Source organism: Choloepus didactylus, chromosome 18 (genome assembly GCF_015220235.1).
Source record: "Choloepus didactylus isolate mChoDid1 chromosome 18, mChoDid1.pri, whole genome shotgun sequence".
Lineage (NCBI taxonomy): Eukaryota > Metazoa > Chordata > Mammalia > Pilosa > Megalonychidae > Choloepus > Choloepus didactylus.
Genome location: NC_051324.1, coordinates 33,411,753 through 33,435,081, shown reverse-complemented (window position 1 = coordinate 33,435,081; position 23,329 = coordinate 33,411,753). Strand labels below are relative to the sequence as shown.

General features: G+C 55.3%; 1 protein-coding gene and 1 long non-coding RNA gene across 5 annotated transcripts in view; one reads left to right on the top strand and one right to left on the bottom strand.

The window, feature by feature from the left end:
* Window positions 1–7,204: 7,204 nt before the first annotated feature.
* Window positions 7,205–15,651, bottom strand: CA4 (carbonic anhydrase 4). Its single transcript, XM_037809411.1, has 8 exons — window positions 15,500–15,651; window positions 11,148–11,201; window positions 9,947–10,102; window positions 9,203–9,348; window positions 8,999–9,097; window positions 8,751–8,817; window positions 8,426–8,586; window positions 7,205–7,516 (listed from the first exon to the last, which is right to left on the bottom strand). Exons 1-8 carry the CDS (start codon window positions 15,555–15,557, stop codon window positions 7,322–7,324), a joined length of 936 nt encoding a protein of 311 aa, XP_037665339.1. The 5' UTR covers window positions 15,558–15,651; the 3' UTR covers window positions 7,205–7,321.
* Window positions 13,799–23,329, top strand: part of LOC119513941 — a 38,851-nt gene continuing 29,320 nt past the window's right edge. For all 4 annotated transcript variants that reach the window (XR_005212728.1, XR_005212725.1, XR_005212726.1 and 1 more), the window contains exons 1-2: window positions 13,799–14,112; window positions 14,527–14,660. This is a non-coding gene — a long non-coding RNA (uncharacterized LOC119513941). The remainder of the gene's footprint in view (window positions 14,113–14,526; window positions 14,661–23,329) is intronic.

Genomic DNA, 23,329 nt, shown 5'->3' with positions numbered 1-23,329 from the left:
TAAAAGGAGTAAACGCTCACCCAATTGTGGAGAAGAAAAGAATTTATTCACAATCTTGCAAGAACAGGCACCCAACCAAAATGTGGAGGTTGGTGCCCAGAACAATAGACCCAGCAGTATTTATTCCCTACACCTAACTCGCAAGTCCCTCCCCTGTTTCTCCAGTGGCTGGAGACTTCAGAGGTTACATTCTATTTGACAAGCCTAACTAGCCCGGGCAAATTTGAAACATGCAACCTGCACAAATTTGAAACATTTGAAGTAAGGTTCCCCCATGAATTTGCAAGATTTGAAACTGGTTGGAACAAATCTCCATCCCTGACTATAATGGTTATGCCCAGACCTCTTTAGAGCTAGTCTGGGCTAGTTTGATAACAGGTTATGAGGCTATTTTGAGAACATGTACCACCGAGTCTCCACCTTGCAAGGATAGTAGATAGTGGGTGGATAAACAGGGGACTGACTGTGGATAGTGGGCAGATAAACAGGGGGACCGACCGTGGACTACAGTTTGTCTTTTTAACCTTCTGCCAATTCCTGAACTGCCCCAACCTGCCAGGCACACATATCCTGTGTGAAAGCTAAACTTAATCTCATTCTCACAAGTGTTTCCAAAGTCGCGCTGCTTGTCACCCTACCTCCACCCCACCCCCAATGTTAGCATTTGGCCAAAATCGGCTCTTTCCATTTTTATATGCAGCTTCTAGTTTCCTGATGACCCAGATGTGAATCCCAGAGGCTGAGAGCCAGGTGTCATGCTGAACTAGGGTCCCTCCTTCCCTACAACTGGGAAGCTACACCTGGACCCAGAGTGTTGTGCCCCACCCCATTCCCTGAAGAGGGGTGTCTCGGGAAGCCACAGCCACTCATGCAGTGCACCCAGCAGGTCTGTCCCACCACCCTCCAAGCAGGACCCCACTGCATAAGCTCGAGTGAAAGCCCAATTTGATTTGTAGCCTCATGGAGACCGTGGCCAGGCCAGCTCACAGAATGGAGGGGCAGAGTCACCGAGGGCCCAGGGATTGGGAAGGCGGATTTCCTGAGGATACATGGAGCTTGGGGAACAGCAGAAACCAAGGATTAAGCACCTCATATACCAGGTCCCAGAGGTGGAAACAGCTGTTCAAACTGCAACAAAATCAGGTTAATTGTGTTAGTCACTGAAGAAAAATCAGCATAAAGAGAGCTTAGAAAACCAGGCTTAGTTCTTGGTATTGTCTGTCGAGCATAATAAATATTTAGTCCCAGCCTTGCAACGGTTCCTGGCAATTCGGTCTTTGCCATTGTTCTTCTACTCATCCGTCCTGCAAACATTTGCTGCCTGCAACCCCACCCCTGCCCACAAGGCCAACCTTGGCCTGGGCATTTCAACAACTGGAAGGCTAAGGACGTGGTCTTTCAGTCCCCCCTCAGGGTGTAACTTTTGAGCTAGGTCTTGGCTAACATCTCAAGAGGAACCCTGACGGGCAGAGGAGAGCCTTCCAGCACCTCTGGGCTGCCCTGGTGGTTTCTACATCCAAGCTTCCCTCTCAGGGGGACTTCACGAGAAGCACTTTCAGGCCCACCTCACTAGGCTTAAGGGAAGCAGCAAGGACCGCAGAGCTGGGAAATTTAAATTCAATTCCCAGTTGGGCCACTCACCAGCTGGCAAGGGACAAATTCCTTTACCTCCCTAAACCTGTTTCCTTAGGAAAAATGGCAGAACATAGTGATTCTAAGAGGATGGGCTTGTGTGTTAGTCTGTCTGAGTTCGAATCCTGGCTGTATTGCTTGCTAGACATGTGTGCAGTGAATTGTGTTCCTCATTTGAGAAATAGAGATACCTTAGCTCAGAAGGTTGCCTAAGTAAGGCTTAAGTGAGCTATAAAGCAGTTCGAATACTTTTTCCTGAGTAACTATGAGCTGTTACTATTACACGCTTATGTGTGCAGAGTGGGGACTAGCAACGCCTCCCCAGCATTCTTCCAACAACGCGCACCGAGGGACAGGTCCAGTGCCCTGAGGGTGCAACAGGGCCACAGGTTGGGTTCCCTGGGAAGCAGATGGATCTTCGAGTCCAAGATGTTCATTAAGAAGTAACTGTAGTAACCAACACCTGAAAGGGAGGAGAAGGAAGCAGCATTCCTGAAAGAGGGCTCTGGGCTGCGCATCTACAAGCAGTAAACAAAACAGGTGAAAGCCTTGCTATCCCAAAGAGTCTGTGCAAGTGGGAGCTTATGTTCTAAAGGTTGTTGTCAGGATTAAATGAATTAATGGGTATAAAGTACCTTGCAAAGGGTCTGCCATAACACAGTAGGCTTGTAAAGAATGACAGCTAAAGGGAGTTAAGTAGATCAGGGAGATGACAAGGTGAAAGTAATTGAAGGAAGTTCTGGTTTGCTAATGCTGCCGGAATGCAAAACACCAGAAATGGATTGGCTTTTATAAAAGGGGGTTTATTTGGTTACGCAGTTACAGTCTTAAGGCCATAAAGTGTCCAAGGTAACACATCAACAATTGGGTACCTTCACTGGAGGATGGCCAGTGGCGTCCAGAAAACCTTTGTTAGCTGGGAAGGCACATGGCTGGCATCTGCTCCAAAGTTCTGGTTTCAAAATGGCTTTCTCCCAGGACATTCCTCTCTAGGCTTCAGCTTCTCTCCAAAATGTCACTCTTAGTTACACTTGGGCTATTTGTCCTCTCTTAACTTCTCTGGAGCAAAAGTCTGCTTTCAAAGGCCATCTACAAAATGTCTCTGTAAACTGCAGTTCCTCTCTCAGCTCCTGTGCATTCTTCAAAGTGTCCCTCTTGGCTGAAGCAAGCCTGCTCCTTCTGTCTCAGCTTATATAGGGCTCCAGTAAACTAATCAAGGCCCATGCTGAATGGGCAGGGCCACACCTCCATGGAAATTATCCAATCAGAGTTATCACCCACAGGTGGGTGGGGGTCATTTCCATGGAAACAACCTAATCCAAACATTCCAACTTAATCCCCACTAATATGTCTGCCCCCACAAGATTGTATCAAAGAACATGGCTTTTTCTGGGGGACATAGTGTATACAAACTGGTACAGCCGTCATCATTCCCAATTAACAGACGAAGATAATGAGGCTGACAGAGGGGAATTACATCACCAAGGGCCTCTGGCTGGTCAACTGTAGAAAGAAGCTTCAAACTCAGGGCTGTGTGGTTCTGGGTCTGTGCCCCTCTCAAGACTGTATCTCATAGACCTGGTCTTTCTGTACCCAACATGTCTGTCCTTCATTTCTCCTCCCTGAATCCTCGGTCCCTGGCATAGAGGAAATGACTGTTTGTTGAAAGATTGAGTCTGGCTCCAAAACGTGCCCAAATGCCCTCCCCGTTCTCCCAGGCCTCGCGGCAGCCAGCACAGAAACACCCTGGAGAGCCTCATGCTGTGTCTAGTCTCCGCTGGGCTAGGGCTCTGAAGGGAACGGGCTTGGGCTTGGGACTTGGTCGGCCCTGCAGCCCTCTTCAGAGGAAGCCCCTCCCAGACCAGCCTGGGCCCTGGGACACCCGTGCTGCGTCCCCACGGGAGGCAATGCCTTTGTCCCCACTCAGATAAACAAACAGAACCGCTGGGATGTGTACAATGTAAGGTGCAGGAGCAGCGCCCCACCCACAGATAGCGGCCTGCCCTTCCTCCCAAGGTCACCTGCAGGGGCCAGGAGACAGCTGGTCCAGTCGGATGGGAGGGCCGAGCTCAGTCTGCTTTGCAGGTGGGTAAACTGGAGCCCAGAGCAGGGGAGCAGAGCCTCTGTTGCTGGAATGGAATGGAATCCTCCAGGCTAGCACGGCCACCACTCCCCGGCGTCTTTCCTCCCCCAGCACACCCATAAGCTCAGGACCCTAGGGTCACACAACACTGGGGGCACCCCATTCACAATGCATCTCTGTAAGGGCACCCCCTGAGTTTTGTGACACGGCAGCCTATAGCGCATGTACACACACACACACACACGCACAAGCACATCCTGCAGTCTCTGCTCCTCTCCCAGCACCATCTCTACCCACAGCTCCTGTCCTGGCTCTGACATGGGCTCCCTAGAGACACTCCCTCGGGACACCAGGGTGGGAGGAAGGCCCTGGTCTTGTCACCACTTCCCCAAGTCAGATCAGAGCCACAGGAAGCCAGGCCTGCAAGTGTGCAAACCGAGAGCCAAGTGGGAAGTTTATTTTCCAAGAATCATCTAAACACATGGGGAGTATTTTTAGCCCCAGGCTAGCACCCGGATGCCAGATCCAAACAGGAGCCAGAGGGACAACCCGCCCAGAGCCAGCAGCCGGCAGGAGACAGGACCCGGAAGCTGCAGGCCCCACCCTGCCCTGCTCACAGTTGTCTGTCTCCCTCAGAGGACTCTTCCAGAGGGGAAAACTAGCGGTGGGGGTCAAGGGGGTGTGGGGAAGTGACCCCAGGTTCCAACAGGTCCCTTAACCCCTCTCTGGGCCTCAGCTTCCTCATTTGTGCAACCGGAAGAATAACACCTTATAGGGGTGTAGCAAGGATTAGAGGAAAGGCACGTCCCACACCCAGCACACGGGAGGCATGCAGCAAATGGACATCAAGTTCTGTGCTCAGAGCCTGCAAGAAAACAGCCAGCGACCCTGGAAGAGGTGTGACCAAACTACCAGCCCTTGAACCTTCCCCAGGCCTGGTCAGCTGCAGTGCAGTGCGTGTGTGTGTGTGTGTGTGTGTGTGTGTGTGTGTGTACATGTGCGCATACCCAACACAGCCATCCAAAGGGGTATCAGAAGTGAATGGAAGTGGGGCTCAGAGGGGGCCTGGCTGGGACCTCTTTATGAAATAGGGACGGCTGGTAGCTCCCATCCCCTCTTACAGACTGTCTGAGGAGCTGGGTGGGGCTGGGCATCGTGGGGCGGCAGGGAGGTAGCTGGTTTACTCAGAAGAGGAAGCTCTTCAAGAACACACACACACTGCACGCACACACGCACACACGTAGCAAAGCGGAATGCCCATGTGGGGCGTGGGGCAGCAGTGCAATTGTTGGGGGTTGATTGCCCATTCCGGGGAGGAGCTGTGGGGCTAGGAGCCGGGGTGGGAGGGACCTGACTCATGGGCCCTGCCCCCATGCTGAGGGCCTGGCTGGGGTGACTTTGCTGAGTGTCCTGTGCCAGGCACCTGCTCCTGCCTCCAGGCTGCAGGGAGGGTGGGCAGGAGAGTGGGAGGAGGCCTGAGCCCAGGGGCTGGACAAGGTGTGACTGTTGAGTCCCCACTGGCCAGGTTTATGACTGTGGGGTCAGGGAGGACGGGGGAGGCTCGCGTGCCTTCACTCGGGGTTGGAGAGGCCAGGGGCCTCCAGGTCTCTTCCAAAGAGCCAGGACTTCCTGGTCTGCTGCCATGTATTCACTGAAGGTTGCCTTGAGGGCAGGGGCTGGGGCACTGGGGGTGGGGTGGGGGCACTGGTTCTGCTCTCCTGGGAGCCCCGAGCCTTGATCCCCCACAGGCTGCACGGGAACTAAGGGAGAACGGGTTCAGTGTCCACACACCCCACCCCATCCCCACTGACCCAGGCTGCCTGCTGTTACCATGGCGACAGCAAGACCTCCCTCCTGCTGGGGACAGCTTGTGTGGCCATTGGTGCAGGGAGGGGGTGCTTATTCTTGGTTAGGAAAAGGAAGGGGGAAGAGGTTTGGGAAGGAGGGTGAACAGCCCTTTTCCCTTTTTCACCTGGTGGTCAGGGGCTCTGGGGGTGGGAAAGGGCTCCAAGGTCACCTCCACCAAGCAGCTCCCCCAGAGGAACAAGGCTTCTAGCACCAGGAAATGGAGCCCCTTGGATGCTGGCCCCACCTGGCTTGCAAGTCTTCCTGAGGACATGCTCATGGCCTGGAGACAGTCCAGCCAAAGCCTCCTGGCCCTGGCCCCTGGGATCTCCTCTTCACCTCGCAAGCCCCAGCCTTGCCCCCACCCCTTCTCAAGGCTCGGGTGCCTCCAAATTCCAGCTCTGCCCTGGCTGGTGAGGCCTAAGTGCTTGGCCCCCTCCATCCCTGGCTCCCAAGGGCTGCCCTTGTCCCTCACTTCCTTCTCCCCGGGGCTCCTGCACCCTAGTCTCACTCCCTCGGGCCCCAAGATGGAAAAAACCATTAGAGCCGCACTCTGTGCTGGTGGTGGAATCCTCACTGCCAGCCCCTAGCGCCCAGGCCCCACGTCCCTGGCTTCATTCTGGACTCTTCTCATCCCCATCAGCAAATCCAGCTCCTGAGGCCTGCAGTACAGCCTCCTGGCTGTTCCCCTGCTTCTGCCCTTACCCCTTCAGTCCCTGCCCCGCAAAGCAGAGGGTGTGATCCTGTCAAACCTGAGCCAGAGCATGAGCCTCCTCTGCTCAAACCCCGGGTAGCTCCCAGCTCGCTCACCCTGGAAACCAAAACCGACGTCCTTCCAACGGCCTCCCGGGCCCTGCGCAACCTGCCCCTTCTGGCTCACTGCCGCGCTCTCCCCCTCCCCGCGGCTCCTCCAGCAGGCGCCCTGCCTGACGCCTGAGCACTCGATGTCCCAGGCCTGGGGTGCTCTTCCTCCAGATGGCCTTCCCCGGGCTCCTCCAGTCTGCTCAGACGTGCGAGGCCCATCCCGCCACCTTCCTGAGCGCAGTGTTAAGGCTGTCACTTCCCCTTCCCTGAGGATCCTCCCCACAGCACGCATGTTTATTGTACAGTGTGTTTATTTCTAAGCTGTCTCCCCGCTAGGCTGTGAACCCCAGAAGGACAGGCATTTTTTTTATTCCTTGCCATATCCCCTGCGCCTAGAACAAAGATGCTTGAGAATTATTTGTGCAAATAAATGAACTCCCCGTCACCCACCTTGCCTGAACCATACCGACACTCTCTACCCTCCACCCTCCACCCTCCGTATAAAGGAGAAAGCCCTGGGCTGGGGTCTCTGTTAGCTCTGCCAGAACCTCATGCCAGTCCCTTCTCCTTTCTGAGCCTCAGTTTCCTCTGCTGCATACAAGGAGATTGGATTGGAACTCCTCTGGCTTCACCATGTTGGCTCTCCAAGGCGTCTCCTGAGGTCAGGGTAGAAGAGCGTGCGGTGTAGACAGGCCATTTGCAGAGGCAGGGGTGGGAGTGCCTGGTGGCCCCTGCTTGGAAGGAATCTCCTGGCCAGAAGGCACCGGCCCCAGGACAGGGGTGGGGTGAGGGGAACAGGGCGCCGTGGTTGTGGGAAACTGAAAACAGACCTGAGAAAGGTTTATCCAAAAATATACCCATATTTAATCATCCCCAAATTCCACTCCAGGAAGCCCGAGAAACAGAGGTCGAAGTCTAAAGGTTGAGGTCAGAGGTCAAGAGTCCAGCAGTGAGCCTTCAGTGGAGGAAGGCAGCCGCCAGGCCAGCGAGCGTGGGAGCCAGCAGGGCGGGCAGGGGCAAGGGCAGCAGCAGGCCCGCTGCCTGGGACTTGAACACGGGGCGCTTTCCCCGGCGCTGCAGGGGCCTGACGTTGTCGGTCATGTTCAGTTTCTGCTGGTTGTCGTAGAACAGCTTCTGGGAGAAGGCTAGGATCTGCAGGAAAGACCAGGGCTCAGCGAGTCACTTGCCGCTGTGTCATCTCACCTCTCAGAGCCCTCCTGCGGACAGAGGGGCTCAGAATCCCTACCTCTCAAGGTTGCCGATTAAACAAATAAGGGATGTGAAGCGCTGGGCACTGGCAGGGGCTCAGTTACCATGAGCTGCCCTTAGCAGAGTGGACACGCAGCTCACAGTTTTGAGGGCCACTAGCATCATTATTCCTGTTGTTACGGGGGTTCTCAAGCTTGAGTGTGCATCAGATTCACCTGGGGGGCTTCTCGGGCCCCAGATCACTGCCCTCCCCACCCCAGATTCTGATTCAGTAGGTCTGGGGGGAGACCTCAGAATTAGCATTTCTGCCAAACTGCCAGATGATGCTGACATCATTGGACCAGGGATCACACTTTGAGAGCCACTTTTGTGGACTAAAAGTGCCATAAGACAGGGATTTGGGCCCATTTGTTCACTGCTGTATCCCCAGAGCCTGGCATTCTGGAAGGGCTCAATAAGTATTTGTTGAATGAATGAACTTTCTCGTGTCAGGTTCACACTGACCCTCACACAGCCCCTCCAGGCCAACCCTGGACCTCCCCCTCTGCTGGTTCCCTGCCCTTACCTGGCTGACTCCAACCTACATTTTAGGTTTCAGCCCAGAAGCCACTTCCTCCTGGAGGCCTTTCCTGAGCACCCCCTGCCACGGCCCCCTGTGGGCTGGCCTCCAGCCCTCAACATGGACAGAATGGCTGGGACATTTGTCTGTCTCCCCCAGAGAATGTCTGTGGATTGAGTCAATGGGCCTCGGCTGCTCCCCCCCCCCCCCCAGAGGACCTTGTGTGTACCCAGAGGATGGTTTCTGGGGAGCCCAGCAGTGGGAGGCCGCACCGTCACCCCAGACCCTTGTACCTGGTCTCTGTGGAGCCGAATGGGCTCTTCAAACACGGTCCAGACGACCTTCTCATCGCAGTTTGGCGTGGTGAGTGAGCCCAGGTAGCGGAAGTAGTGCCTCAACTTCTCCTTCTTGGGTAGCAGGTCTAACAAGCTGGCACTCATCGTGGTGTTCGTATCTGGGGTTCGGGGGGAGCACAGGGGGTCCTGTCAGTGAGGGGGTTCTGACCTCTGCGGCTCCAAGGCGCCCCCTCTCATACCTTACTCCGAGAGCCCAGGCCGCCCCTCCACTCCTGCCCCCTTCCCTTGTGAGCCCCCCTCCTGCCTCCCCACCCTGACTCACTGGGCTGGGGGATTTTGGACAGCGCCTCCACCAGCGGCCGGAAGCCCTCATTCTCCTCGGATCCATCCTGGAATGGGAGGGGATGGGGCTTGAGAGGGGCTTGTGGGAAGCCGGCTCATTCTCCTAATCTGGGGTAGGAGTGGGGACAGGCAGGCAGCGTCTGGGACTGAGCCCCGAGAGGCTCTGGGCTCCCCACTCGGCCTGGGGAGAAGTCACTGAGAAACGGAGCAGGGGCACGGGGATCCCACCTCCACCAGGAAGGCCAGCACTGCAATCTCATCGTTGGAGTCCTGGGCCTCTTTCTGGTTCCTCGATGTCTGCTTCTCCTTCTCATGTACTACGTGCAACTGGGGAAGTGGGAGGGGGGAGTGAAGAAAGGACCCATGACGGGGCTGGACCTCCCGCCTTGCCCCAGGGCCCAGACAAGGCCGTGGCCCGGGGAGGGGCCTCACCTCCATAGCAAAGCGATCCCCATCCAGGCTGTGCTCCGAGCCCCGATCCAGCTCCACAGACCAGTGCAGGTGCAGCTGCTTGGCTCGGTACTGGGCAGCCAGTCCTCCTCCAGCAATCATGACATTGTCCCCCAGCAGCACCATCACTGGAGGGCACAGGAGCAGGACAGAGGCCTTGCACCCTCCTCCCCTCGGCCCTTCCCAGCCCCTCATCCCAGCCAGAACGTTCCTGAGCCCAGTGGAGGGTCAGCCCCAGACCTCCCTCTGGCCTCCTTCCCTGCCTCTCTGTCTGCCTCCTCCCCTCCTGCACACACCCCTACACGTGTCCCAAACATGCAGCTTGGCTCTGATCCAGCCCTTGCTTCAACCTCCTTCGTGGTGCCTCAGAGTAAGGTCCAAACTCTTCAGCCCGCTGACCCCGGTGTGGGCTCTGGCCCCTCCTGCTGCACACTGTGCCCTTCATCCACGGGGTACTACTCGCAGCTCCTCGAACACCCCAAGCTGTTTCAGCCTCTGCGCCTTTGCACACATTGTCCCTTCTTCCCCTCCCCCACCCCAGACTGACCTGATGAAAGTGCTGAAAACACAGCTAGAGCGCTCCCTCCTCTCAGAAGCCCTCCCGATTTCCCCCCTCCTCCCCCGCCCCTCCCTGGGCTTTCCAACCTCTCCTCAGCAAATTGGAACCAGGCTCCAATCCAGGTGTCCAAGCCCACCTGGGCCTCCACCAGCCCACCTGAGACCCACCTGAGTGCCCATTGTTTTGGACAGTCCACGTATTCTTCCCGTCATAGCCAAAGAAGGAGAAGGGCCCCAGGTTGTGGTCCACCTCTGCCTTTGTGGTGACGATGTTGATGGGGGACTGCTGCTCCTTCTGGCAGTCTCCGCCCCACTTGTCTGGCCCTGAGCGGGGAGGGAGGATAGGCTGAGAGTCAGGGGCCTCCTCTGCCTACTGAGATCAGGCCCATGCACCCAGCTCACATGTGGGCAAGGTCTTGGGTGAGGCTGGGAGGCAGGGTGCTCAACACAGAGCCTGCCCTCACCCTCCCTGGGCTTCCTCCTCCTCCTCCTCCTCCTCCTCACACACATGCAAAGCCAGCCAGTCTGGGTGTGGGGCCGGGTGAGAACAGCGTTGCCAGGTGATGACTGTCAGCCTGGGGTAGGGGACAGCCACCAGGTGCTGGACACATCCCCTCACTCTCTGAGCTCTGGCTTCCTCATCTGTAAGATGAGGTGATCCCTGCTTCCTAGGAATGGTGTGAAGATTGAAGAAGATGAATGAATGGGAGAGGGTTTGGAGGCCGTGGAGCACAAGCCCCCTGGAAGGCGGCTCGAGGAAGGGTTTCCCCACACAGGACACATCGACACGAAGCATTTTCCGACACTCCAGCAGTGCTCTCTGAGAACTGGGGGGAGCTGGGGTAGGGGGCAGAAACACCCCCAGAGGACCCTGGATCCCCACCCCACCCCACCTCCACCCCCAGCAACCCCAACACCCTATCGTGCAGGGGGCAGGGACTGAGGTAGGACTGTCCAGTCACCAAAACCCAGCAGAGGCAGGAAAACGCAGACTGTGAGGAAATTGGTCGCAATTAAATAAAAAGTACAAAGAACTGGTCTCCCAGGGTCCACCTGCAGGGGATGTTACTGGAATAGAACCAACTGCGGTGTCTTTGTAGGAAATAGCAGATAAACCGCAGAGTTTCTGCCAGGCTGGAATGTTTTTTCCCTTCGCTATGGCTGCTGCTGGTTTATTTCCCAGGGACTTACCAGTGGAGACTCAGTTAACTGCATGTCCTCTGAGTAATGGGAGTGAATGCATGTGTGTGTGCATGTGTGGATTAGGGGGACCGATATCTGATTGGAGGGCCACCATCACCCCTCATCCTCTCTGCCCATCTCGGGTGGACATGCAAGAAGGCCTGTCCCCAGGACTTGCTGTACTCACCCTCGCAGACGGAGTTGGGAGCCTCGGCTTGAATGTCGTAGCACCAGTGGGACTCTGGAACGGAGAAGGAAGGATGTGAGGCCTGGGCGTATGTGTCGATGTATCTGAGCACACATATGTCACTATCAGCATGTGAACTGTGTGCACACAAACAGCAGTGTGTGTGTGTGGAAGGGGGTGTGTATCAAAGGGTAGGAAAATCCCTGGGGCCCAAGCTCTCCCTTGAGTTGGGGATGGAGCGTTCCTGGAGTCTGGGACCAAGGTCTCAGGCAAAAGAGACTTAAAAAGAAAGTGTAGGGATGGGGCAAGGAGGTGATAGAGGCAGCCAGGCGCCCACCCATGGGCTAATCAACTGGTCATCTTGCCCTGGATACTGCCCCTTGGGTAGGGTGGGGCAAAGCAGCTGCCAACCCTCAGGGGTGCTCCCTGAGACTGGTCAGCTCCAACCATGGGGCTAGCCTGGACAGCTGGACACTTTCCACCGCTTGGGCATCAGCCTTCCCTCTCCCTCCCTGCACCCCCTCACCCCAATCCAGGACAGGAGGAAGAGGATTAGAGGCCAGGCCTCCCCTCCTACCACAATAGAGCCCTCTGGTTTGCCTGGCCTGGCTGCCTTCCCAGAGTTGATCCTAGATGATGCAGGAGATTAGGCTGGCCCCTCCCCAAAACACTCCCCACCTTGTGTTCTTAAGACTCATTCTTGGCTAAACTCTTATAGCCCCCACAGTGAGGAAGACAGCCAGGCCTCTTCCCTACCCTCTTCTTCCCCCACTGCCCCACAGTCCTGGGCTTTGGGGCCAGACAGACTCAGGTTCTAATCCTGGCTCTGCCTCTGGGTAGTAGAACGCAGCATCTCTCAAAAAGGCTGTGCCAGCAGGATGAACAAAGCATTTGATCCAGAGCTGGGAATTTTGGCTGTGCCTGGGATTGGAGATAGGACACTCAATCTCTCTGAGCCTCAGTTTTATCATCTGTGAAATGGGACTAATAATATCCACCTCATAGGGCTGTGGGGGGTTGAATGAAGGAGCATTTCCAGAAGGAGGCAGGCTAGCACGCAGAAAAGTCCCATCAACGGGCCATGCCCTTCCCCCTAACCCTTGTCTTCCTTCCTATGACTCGGCAAAACCTAAGTACGTCCCTATCTGCACACAGAAGGCCAAAGCTGAAGAGAGGTAGGGAGAGAAGAGAAATGGAGTGGTTGCAAGAACTCAGGGAAAAGTGAATTCCAAAGAAAAACACAGCTCAGCCTGGCAGAGGTCTCTGAGCACATCTGCTCCCTCCCTTCTTGCCCAGGCTATACCCCCACCAACTCCAACCTTGTCTGAGGCCTGGGCCGGGGTGGGGGGGGTCCCTTGGGTGGGGATGGAGCCATGATGGGAAGGTGAGGCTTGAGGGGAGGGGACTCTCTAGGCCAGGAGAGTGGACAGCCACAGGACAAGGTCACCCTTTCTATGGGCCCTGCGGAGCATCAAATCCTTTTGCCCACCCTGCTGGCACAGACCCAAACAGCCCCTGCAGTGTCCACTCCCTGCCCCAGGCAGGGCTCTGCTGCTGCCAGGAGGTGCTGTACCTGGGGGACTCCACTGTGGCCGATTCCCATCCAGACCCCTTCGTACTAGGGGGCAGAGCTCTTAAACTGGAGTCTGTTCACCCAGTTTCCAGCCCCGGCTCTGCCTTGGGCTTCATTTCTCCAAGGGAGTTAACTAACCTCTTTGAGCCTGTTCACCCAGTTTCCAGCCCCGGCTCTGCCTTGGGCTTCATCTCTCCAAGGGAGTTAACTAACCTCTTTGAGCCTGTTCACCCAGTTTCCAGCCCTGGCTCTGCCTTGGGCTTCATCTCTCCAAGGGAGTTAACTAACCTCTTTGAGCCTGTTCACCCAGTTTCCAGCCCCGGCTCTGCCTTGGGCTTCATCTCTCCAAGGGAGTTAACTAACCTCTTTGAGCCTCACATTCCTTCTCAGTCAGAAAGAGCTACAGATAATCCCTGCCCTTCCCAACTCCTAGAGGGAGATGAGAACTCACAGAATTCCTGAGAAGATGATGAATGGGAGGTCATTTGCACCCCAAGAGGCTCCTTGTTCTGATCTTTACCCTTTGGAAACCCTGAAGGCAGAAGGGGCCTCTCCCGGCAAGCTGTTCCCGGGAAAGCCTTCCTCAAGCCAGAGTCCTCAGGAGCCAGCCCTGAAGGGTGGAGACCCCACTCGGCCTCCTTGGGGGGTTCATCTGGCTCAGGCTGAGCTGGGAGTTGTGCTTTTCTTAGGAATGTGCTCTTCCCTGGCTCTGGCTTCACTCCTGGGTTTGTAGTGGTGACCTCTGATCCACTGTCTTAATCATGGACACTTTTGACCTGCTTGACTGAACATTCTTGTAACTAATCTCTTCAGGAGGCAGGAAGCAGGAAAACATAATGTTGATGAGGCCAGGGGCCAGGTCTGTGTCCATGGGGGAGGGGGGTGGCTACCTCTCCGGCAAGAGGTAGCAAGGACATGAACCAGCTCAGGTTCCCATACTCATTCATGAGAGGCCAGCTTTGCAGATAATTACCAGCCCACTGGCCCAGGGCACCTCCAAGAGGGCCTGGAAAGAATACGGATTAGTCATAGGTCTTGGCTTCAAGCTTCAGGTCCTACCTAGCCCGTCTGCCTTAACCAGAGATAAGATTAGAGAACTAGAAACCACTGCCCGTCACCCAGTTGCTGTGCCCCACTCTTGGCTTACCTGCCACAACCCCCTTCTTTAGAAATGACTGAAGAAGCTCTCTCTGGTGGACTTTGTACACCCCACCCTCCCAGTCTGGAAAACCAGCTCAGCAAAACCCAACTGTGTCCTGGGCAAAATCTCAGCAACTCCTGGCCAGGAGTCTGGAGCTCTCAGGGGTGTTCTCCCTTCCCCTCTCTCAATGGGAGCAGATGCTCTTGGGGACGTCCATATCCAGCCTGGGTTCAAGTATCCTGTGGGGTGAAGTAAGTGGAGGAAGGCAAGTCCCTCAGCCAGAAACCCTGGTGCTAAAGGGTGGTGCTTGTGTGAGGGGTCCCTTGAGGTAGATTTCCTGACCCTCCTGCCCCAGGCCAGTGGTAGAGCCCTCACAACTCTCACATGTGGAGTATCTGCCGTGTACCAGGGCATGGCGCTAAGTGCTTGTACCTGTTACCTTAACTGAAACCTTAAAACAGCCCCTGAAATCAGAATGATTATCCCTGCCTTCTCAATGAGAAAACTAGGATTTAGTAGCTACTCTGTCACAAGGTAGACGACTGACAATTGCAAAGCATTTCTCTTCCTACTGAGTGCGGCTGCTTACTAGGTTTCAAACGTCCTACCCTTACCAATGAAATGCTTCACTTCCTGCCCTTTTTCTTTCCTCCTCCCCTGGAAAGGAGCCCGGAGTTGCTGCAAGATTACCTTCATCCCCACAACCGGTCAGCTAAATCCTCCTGCCTCTCTGCCGCTGAGGGCCCCTCATCCCTAACTCCGTGACCCCAAGGAACGAGCGCCTAACTCTGGAGAAGAGGTGAGTCCCAAGAACCCGGGGACCCCATCCCCGCCGAGGGGTCGCTGGGCTGGGAACCCGCGGGCGGGCCGGTCGGGCTTCCTGCGAAGGGGACGTACTCCTTGGTGTTGGCGGGGAAGGTGCCTCCCGGCCGTGTGCCCAGCCACACGCAGCGCCTTCAGCTCCTTATCAAATATTAACACGCCTCTCCTGCCACCTCCCACCTAGGCGAATAATTAAGAGCTCGACCTCACCATTAATCTTTAAACGAAAATCACCCCAGCCGGAAAGACCGGCTGGGCCGGAACCTTGGGTCTCACGGTGCCCCCCACCAGACTCCTCGGAGCGCGTTTGGGGGTGGGGAAGCCAGGGGACAAGAACCCAGGGAGGAAAGCGGGGATGATAGGACGCCCCCACCCCCCAACACACACACACATTCAAGCTGCCCTTGCTCTGGGCCGGGCACAGCCACGAGGCACTGCGCACCGGCAGGACCGACAGCGATCCAGACAGACCGACGTGAGCCATGGCCGTGGGCGTCGAATAGCATTCTTATCAGCTCACACTCTCGTCTCCTGGATGCGCGCGAGCCGCGCGCACACACCACAGCCGCGCACACACGTGCACATACTCCCCACGCACCCACACGTGGACACGCGTGTGCGCACACGAGCTCGCTCACGACCGCGCACGCTTGCAGCCCTCGGCGCACCCCGCGCACACGCAAGCCCCGCACGGACGCGCAGGTCGCACACACCGGCCGCCCCCTCGGCGGAGGGCGCGGGGCAGAGGGCGCAGAGGGGGGCTCGGGAAGGGCACCGGGCCGGAGGGGGGCGGTGGTGGGGCGGGGTGGCGCTCACCTGCGCAGGCCACCGGTCGGGCCGCGCCGAGAGCCAGGAGCGCAAGCAGCAGCCTCATCTTGCGCGGGAGCCGAGATGCTGCCGAGCCGGGGGTCGCACATGCAGGAGGCCGCTGGGGGTGCCGCGATCATGCTGGCAGGGGTTTTATAACGGAGCGGCGGCGGGAGGCAGCCGCTACAGCGGGACGCGGATGGGGCTCCTCCCCCTGGCGGAGCCTCCCTTCCCTCCCCTGGTGCGGTCCCTGCCCTGAAGCCCTCCGCCCCCTCCGCGTCCTTCCCTCTCGGAAGCGGCGCCCCTCACCGCCATCCTTTCCACCCCTGGTCCCTGGTTTGGGACCAGGGAGGCCACATCGCAAAGTCCTTGACCCACACAGGGGTGGGCGTCCCGGATTCCTGGCCTGGACCACCTTGGTGCGGACCGCTGCGCCGCCCTCTCGCCTTCCTCCCGGCGTCCCGGGGGCCTCGGAAAGCGCTGGAGTTGAGGGGTGGGCGACTGGAGGCGGCCTCGGGGGCGTGAGGGAGTTGAGGGATGTGCGATGGTGTTTGTTGAATGGATGGTCCCAGAAGGAGATTGCTGATTCTCTGGGTCTTATCTCTTTTTGTGTTTACTTCCATGCTGCTCCTGATTTAATTTCTAGGCAGACCAAAGACCCCCCTCTTCCAACACAGAGCTAAGCTGTGTGGGTGTTTATGTGATGGCCAGACCTGGGAGGTTTGGGGGATGGGGAGAGGCAGGGTGGAGAAATGGACTGTGAAGGGGCTGACCGAGAGAGAAAATGATGGGGTCAAAGGGGAGAGGCGGGCCCTGTGGAGGCCCCGCAGCCCCCAGAGATGAGATGTCCTAATAGACCCGTACTTCTCTCCGCCTGCCAGGGTCACCAGAGGAGTCCTGGGAAAGGGGAGTGCCCTTGGAGTCTTCAGCATTTGAGGAAATGGGTCTGGGGGCCCCCGGGGTGAGGAAGCTGTCCCTGGTCTCTGGAACGGTGCCCTCTCTCCTGGCAGCAGCCCTCCTGCTGCAGTGCCCCTAGTCTCCTTCCTAGCTGCAGATACCTTTTGTCCCACATGAGAGGGTTCTGTGGGAGTTTGGGAAGCTCACACTGGGGTGGGAGAGAGGCCTGGGCCCCTTCCATCAACAGGAAGCTCCAGTTTTCTGGTCCCGCCTCTTCCCCATCTGCTGCAAACCTCTCAGCCCCTGCCAGCCTTTGAACCTGGGCTAGGAACTATAAAAGGGGTGTGCTTTCCCCAGAACAATCTGGGCAAAGGGGCTTCTTTCATGGTTAGAGTTATGATTGCCTACCCCCAACACACGCACATAATCCTGGCCAAGTTTCACACTGCCTCATGGAGGGAGCTGGGGAAACGGCATAAGCATCAGGCTTAGGGTCCTATTATCGACATTGGTCTAGAATTTAATCGCCAGCCTGGGGCCATAGCAATTCCACAATTCCATGCTGGAAGGTCTTTTTCGTGTACATAGGGCACTAAAAAAAGTATCTTTCAGGCATGGGGAGGAAGCCAGTTTCTGGGAATGAAGACTGATCCAGGGGGATCCTGTGATCCCAGGCCAGCCCACTGACAGACAGGGAAGAGGCTTGGAAACCTTTGGTGGGGTCAAGGCGGGGTATTGGCCCATGATCTTTGAACCCACTTCAAAGACCATTGCATTGGGGCCCCTCAGGAACAGGGAGTGTGGGAGGGGCCCCCTGGGTGACCCTGAGCCTCTCTCATCAGCACCCCTCTCCACCTGGAGAGTGTGGTGGGGCCAGTGAGATGGGGGAGGACAACTAGGCCATGCTGGGTGTTCCCTTCAGGCACAGGTGGGGGTGGGGGTGTTTGCACACTGTGCACTTCCTCACAGATGCATTTTAATGGCAGGCACTGCCAAGCCTGCACATTTGCAATGTGGATGCACAGATGGAGGCTCTCACTCTATCTGCCATCACTGATGCACAGGGTGGACCCCCCCAGTTCCTGGTTCTAACATTCTCAGCCTTATCTCCCAGCCCTGGCCAGCCATAAACCCTTATCACCTGGAGAGGACCTGATTTAGGATCACTAGTGCTGGGATGGGCACCCACATATCCCAGTGATTTACAGGGCCCATAAAGCTGCCAGCCCAGGCAATTGGAGTGGAAAGCCAGGCCCGGTGGCCCCAGCTCTGCTGCAGCCTCCTTCTTCTTTCTTGACACAAAGTCCTCAAAGGTCCTGAGTTCAAGTGTCAGTTCTTCCTCTAACTCAGGGATGACCTTGGGCAATGTCACTACTCCTCTCTGATGGCAACTTCCTCATCTATAAATTGAGGATGATCATCCCCACCCTGCTGACCTCTGCCCAATAAATGGTCATTGGGAACCTGCTGTGCCAGGGACTGCCCAGCCCAGCATTTCACAACCAGCCTCTCAAGGGGCCTGGGTGTAGCTGCTACCGGTGGTGACAATGAATCACAGTCCCCATCCTCTGAGGATTTTCATGAGTGGCCCTGCCGGTAACAAAGGGAGGCAGTGGTGACACTATTGAGGTTTGAGGTCATATAACCCTGGGATCACTTCTGGCTCCACCCACTTGCTCTGTGATGTTAGCCTGGCCTCGGTTTCCCTCACCTGTAAAATGGAAATCATACCCCTATTGCTGTGAGGATTCATTGAGCTAAAGCCTGAGGAGTATTGGCCCAGGGCTGGGCACATTAGCAGAGGTTCCTTTAACTGGGTTAAACCTGGCCCTAGGTAGTTGTGGTTGTAGCAACAAGTCGGCCCTGGTCTAGGCTCTGGCAGAGGCCTTGGCACTTCCTGCATTCCCAGGGCCCAGGAAGGGGCAAGGAAGGCTGAGGAGCTAGGAGGAGAGCTCAAGCTGCAGGGACCTGAAAATGTGGGATTTGGATTCAGCTCCTCCCGGGACTGTGATAGGGGCAGGGAAGAGGCACAGGGAACCGAAACCCTGCACTCCTGGGGCTCACAGCTCGAGAAGGCTGAATTCACATCCCTAAACAGAAAACTACCATGCTCAATGTTCAGGAGGCAGGGTGGGCAGATAGAGTTGAAGGTACGAGATGAGAGCAGGCTTTGGAGCCACACTGCCTGAGGTTCACACCTCAACCCCAACACTGGGATAAGTCCCTTCACCTCCCTTGGGCTGTAAACTCCTAAATAAAATGGGGGTAAAGATAGCACTTACCTCACATGGTTATGCTAAGGATTCAACTAGCTGATGCTGTGTAGAGGGCCTAGTAGAGGTCCAGGCACTTAATAAGTGCTCAATAAACCTCAGCTGTAATAATTAGCTGTTAAAGACAACAAAGGTATTATGCTAGAATGTTGCAGGAGCCCAGGGCAGCTAATCCAGTTAGTGGGTGGGAAGTTGGGAAGGCTTGCTGGAGGAGGCAGGTCTGAGCTGAGTCTTAAAAGACAAGTAGAAAAGTTTAGATCAGAAAAGAGTTAAACAAAAGTAATCTGGGTTGGTTGTAAAATCAGCAAACATTTATCTCTGAAGCTTGGTAGTAAGCTTCGAAACATGTATATGATAGGTGTTGTATTCCTAACTATCGTTTTTTTACTGTCTTGAAGAAAAATAGGTAAAAAAAAAAAAAAAAAAAGACAAGTAGATGTTAACCAAAGAAGGGGAAGGGAAATCCGGGCAGAGAAAGCAGAATGAAAAATGGCAGAGAAGTGGAGTGTACAGAAGCACTGAGTGAGAGATGAGACTGGAGAGGTATGTGGGGCCAGATAGACGGGACTTGTTTGTTGGAATTAGAAGGATGGACTGATCCTTCCTTGCCGGGTGGGTAGGGTGGGGGTGTTAGTTATCAGGATCCTGATTGTATAGCCCAAGAAACCTTCAGAGAGGGCCGGTCAACCCTAGCAAGGGAAAGGGATCCTGTGGCTAATTCTCTGAGTAACAGAAGAGGAAGCTAGGAACAGGCTGGGATTCAAACTCTGGTCTCCTGCCCCCTTCCAGTGCTCTTTCCATGCTCTCTCTTCCCACCCCCACCTCCCCATCCCCCTTCCCACAACTCCCTCCCATCAGGAGCCTCGGCTTCTGTCTGTCCTTACTTTCTGGCTTTCTGCACCCTCAGAGTTTCATCTGATTAGCAGATGATTCAGGGAAAGTTTGCACAGACTCCTGGCTGGCCTTCATGCCCCTCGCATCTGTTGAGATTAAACCCACATGCAGAACAAAATTTAATCAATAGCCAGGAATCCACTGCTCCCCAACCTGGATCTCTGCCATAGGAAAGCAGCACAAGACAGCGTCTTTCCTGCCAGCTCCTGTGGAGGCTGCAGCCCCTCTTCTCTCCTCTTCACACCTACCCTATTTCCTGGGACTGTGGAGAGAATCCTGGGAGAGTAGAGAGATGGAGGCAGAGAGAGAAGAGAGTTGGAAGCTGTCACTGGCACCTTATGGGGGCCTCATTGATAGAGGGGGTGGCAGAAATTTCTGCTCATGAACATTTTGAAATAAACAGAAGTAGAAATTAATCCAGTGATGGAGATGGCATTTTCTGTTCCTGCCCTGCAGAAAGTTCAGGAAAACTCCCCCCATGGCTGTGCTCTCCCCCCCTGTGCCTCAGTCACAGGAGCCAAAAGTCACCTCAGCAGGAGGCTGGGATTAGAGCTTCTTTGGGCTTTCCAAGTATATTCATTTACATTCTGGTTTGTAGTGGAGGGACTCCTATAGAAAGTGATGAGGGGGGAATCCGGTGGGGAGTTATGGGGAAGGGAGCCACCCATTGGGGGAAAAGGGGGACTTTCCCCTCCTCATTTAACTCTGTGGCAACCTTAAGCAAACAATCTCTTTCAGGTGTGTGTGTGTGTGCGCGCGCGCGCGTGTGTGTGTTTAACTTCTTTCCCCCATTATCCAAACAATGCCTGCTCATTGTAGAAAATTTGGAAAGAAGCATGGAAAAAAGTCAGCAAGAATCTTATCTCCCGGAAGCAACCATTTTATAATTTGACATAAATTCAAGAAAAAAATTAAAAAGAAAATAATCACCCCCCCAACTCAAACCATCTGTTTAATGTTTCTGTTTCCCCATTCAGTCTTTATATGCAAACAGCAAACACACTATTGACATGATGAACAATTTATTGTCCTGCCTTTTAACCATTACATGTCAACATAAACTTGAGTTCATGTAAGTGCGCAGGCTTTATAACTGTCATTTTGTGGTGCCACAATATTTCCGGTTGTGTCATCATTTACACTCTTCTGTTGGGGCAAGCATTTTACTTCTCATTGTAAATAACAATACAGTGAACACATTCCCTGTGGAGGGACAGAGCCACAGGAAGGGGAGGAAGACAGGGGTCTCAGTTCCTCTCTCCAGGTCCTCACTGAGCACAGCTACACCTGGTTCATGCAAATGGTTTGGGGAGGTGGGTGGCTTAAAGTAAAAGGTTTGTGGAAAAACCCTTCCACCCTCAGAGGCCAGTTGGAGAATCCCAGACTGGAGTGCTAGCTCTGTGACCTTTGGTGTGCCTGTAAAGCAGAGAATGTGTGTGTGGTGGTGGTGGGGGTTCTGGGTGGATTTGCAGGATAGGGAGGGTAGGAGGAAAAAATGCGGTGCCTGAAGGTGCCTCCTCTCTGAATGACTTTGTGCAACAATGGCGCCCTCTGCTGTCTCTGCTCTTCTAACAGTTCAGGGCTTTTTGCAATTTGAAAGTTCTTCTTACTGTCTAACTGCAGATCAGTTATTGTTACCTAGAGTTTCTTTTTTGGTTGAGCATCATTTAAGGACAATGAGATAGCATTCAGGGAGTTAAAAACCAATTGTTTAGGCCCACGCAGAACCTTACCCTCCTTCTGCTGACTTCCTGGACAGTACCATGTGCAACATCATTTTAACATCTGAACTACTCTCTCTTAGATGCCAGAGGGGAAAGTGAGGCAAGCAGCAGCTTCCCTGAAGACCCCGTCCTAACCACTTTCTTCTCCGGGTGTGGTCCTGGCTCCCTCATTCCCTGGGGAGGGGTGCGGTGTTAGAGCTGCAGAAAGAAGCTAAGGTTTAGCAAGGCAGTAGACAGCTCACCTCCCACCTCTAAAAAGGGCCTCATGTGGGCCTTAAGATAAACCTTTTACCTTAAGCCACCCACCTCCCCAAACCATTTGCATGAACCAGGTGGTAGCTGTGCTCAGTGAGGACCTGGAGAGAGGAACTGAGACCCCTGTCTTCTTCCCCTTCCTGTGGCCCTGTCCCTCCACAGGGAATGCATTCACTGTATTGCTGTTTACAATGGGAAGTAAGCTGTTTCCCCAATAGGAGAGTGTAAATGATGCTGATTAGAGCCATCTGCCCTGTCCCCTCCCTTAGTGTGGCAACGGGAGTGGGGGTTGGGGTGGGGTGGAGGTCACCCCAAGGTCCCCAGAAGTATAAAGTTTAATCAGACCTGTGTGGGCTGGATGGGTGGAGGGCAGGTTTCATGGGTGTAGGAATTACATAGTCGCAGAGGGGCCACACTTAGAAGGGTTCCACACTTGGTTTAATGAATGCTCTGCCGTCGCCGACTTGAAATTCTTAATGATTTTTTTTAACAAGGGGCACCGCACTTTCATTTCATAGCAGGTCATGGGTGGAGGGACCTGACTCTTAGCTGGATCTCCACCTTCCCAGGGCTGGCTGGGAGCAACTTGGCAACGGAAGCCACAGGGGACAAACCATGCACCAGTAGCCCCTAGTGAAACCTTCCGTTGGCGCAAGTTCTGCTTCCTCGCAGGAAACGCTCCATACTCTCTTGCACACAAAGCAGAGCGATGATCTCGAAGGCTTCTTCTGCAGCCTGGCAATATTCGAAGTCCGGCCCAGCCCCTGGGCCTCCGGAGCGGCGCCTGCTTTTTCAGTAGCTTTTGCACAGCCAGGTCAGTGGCGCACGGTCCGCTGCGGCCGGCCTCGGCCAGGAGCGCTGTTTGGCGGTGGCGGGAACCGGGTCTGGGACCCCAGGAGAGTCTCCTGGGACCATGGTTGCCCGGCGGTGGCCGCTGACAACTGGACGGCCCCAACTGAATACGGGCTGCGGCCTCGACAGGCCTGGAACGTGCTGAACGGCGCCTGCAGGAAGGCCGAGCTCTGCAGACTCTTCAGCCTCTACAGTCTGGTCTCCCTCCCGGACTCACACCGCGCGCCGGGACCGATGTTATATAACGAAGCTCCAGGAGGCCCTTGGTGGTGACCCTGGGAAACCCTGCAGGCGGGAACCAAGTTGCAGCAAGACCCTCCCAGGGCTCTGCCCAGCGCACCAACGCAGCCTTGTGGCTGCTCAGTATGCCTTCTGGTCCCTCTTTCCTGGATTGGTCCCTGCTCTGAGGAGCTGTACCCTGCTTCTTCGTGCTTTCCAGCATCACCGCCTTTACGATCATGCGTAAGTAGCTTGGCAACCTCGCCAACTACACCCTAGGGGCAGATATCTGGACTCGAAGTTGTGGTACCCTTCATTGGGAACAGCTGAACCTTACTCCTTGCCACTAGGACTTTCGGAGGCAAGGGATGGGGGTGTCCACATGAGATGAGCGTCACCCAGAGTAGAAGGACATATCCAATTCGAGGAATGTGCATGGCAGGAATTCCAAGGATTTTTCTCTCCTGCTTCGCAGGTAGCAGTGTGTGCGCAGCTTGGGTGCCGGCACAGGGTCGATTCTCTGGAAACGGAGGGCACCTTTCCCAGGGCGCATCCTTCCCACACTACGCATGGGACAGTTCTGGAGTGGCCAGGGACTATGTCCATAATGTGTGAATGTCCTACAGCTGGAGCATGGGCTTCAAGTCCTGCCCATCTCGTGCACTACCTAGGTCTGAACAAGTCGTGGGCCTTCGCTGGGTCTCCTCAAGGAAATTCGGAACTCC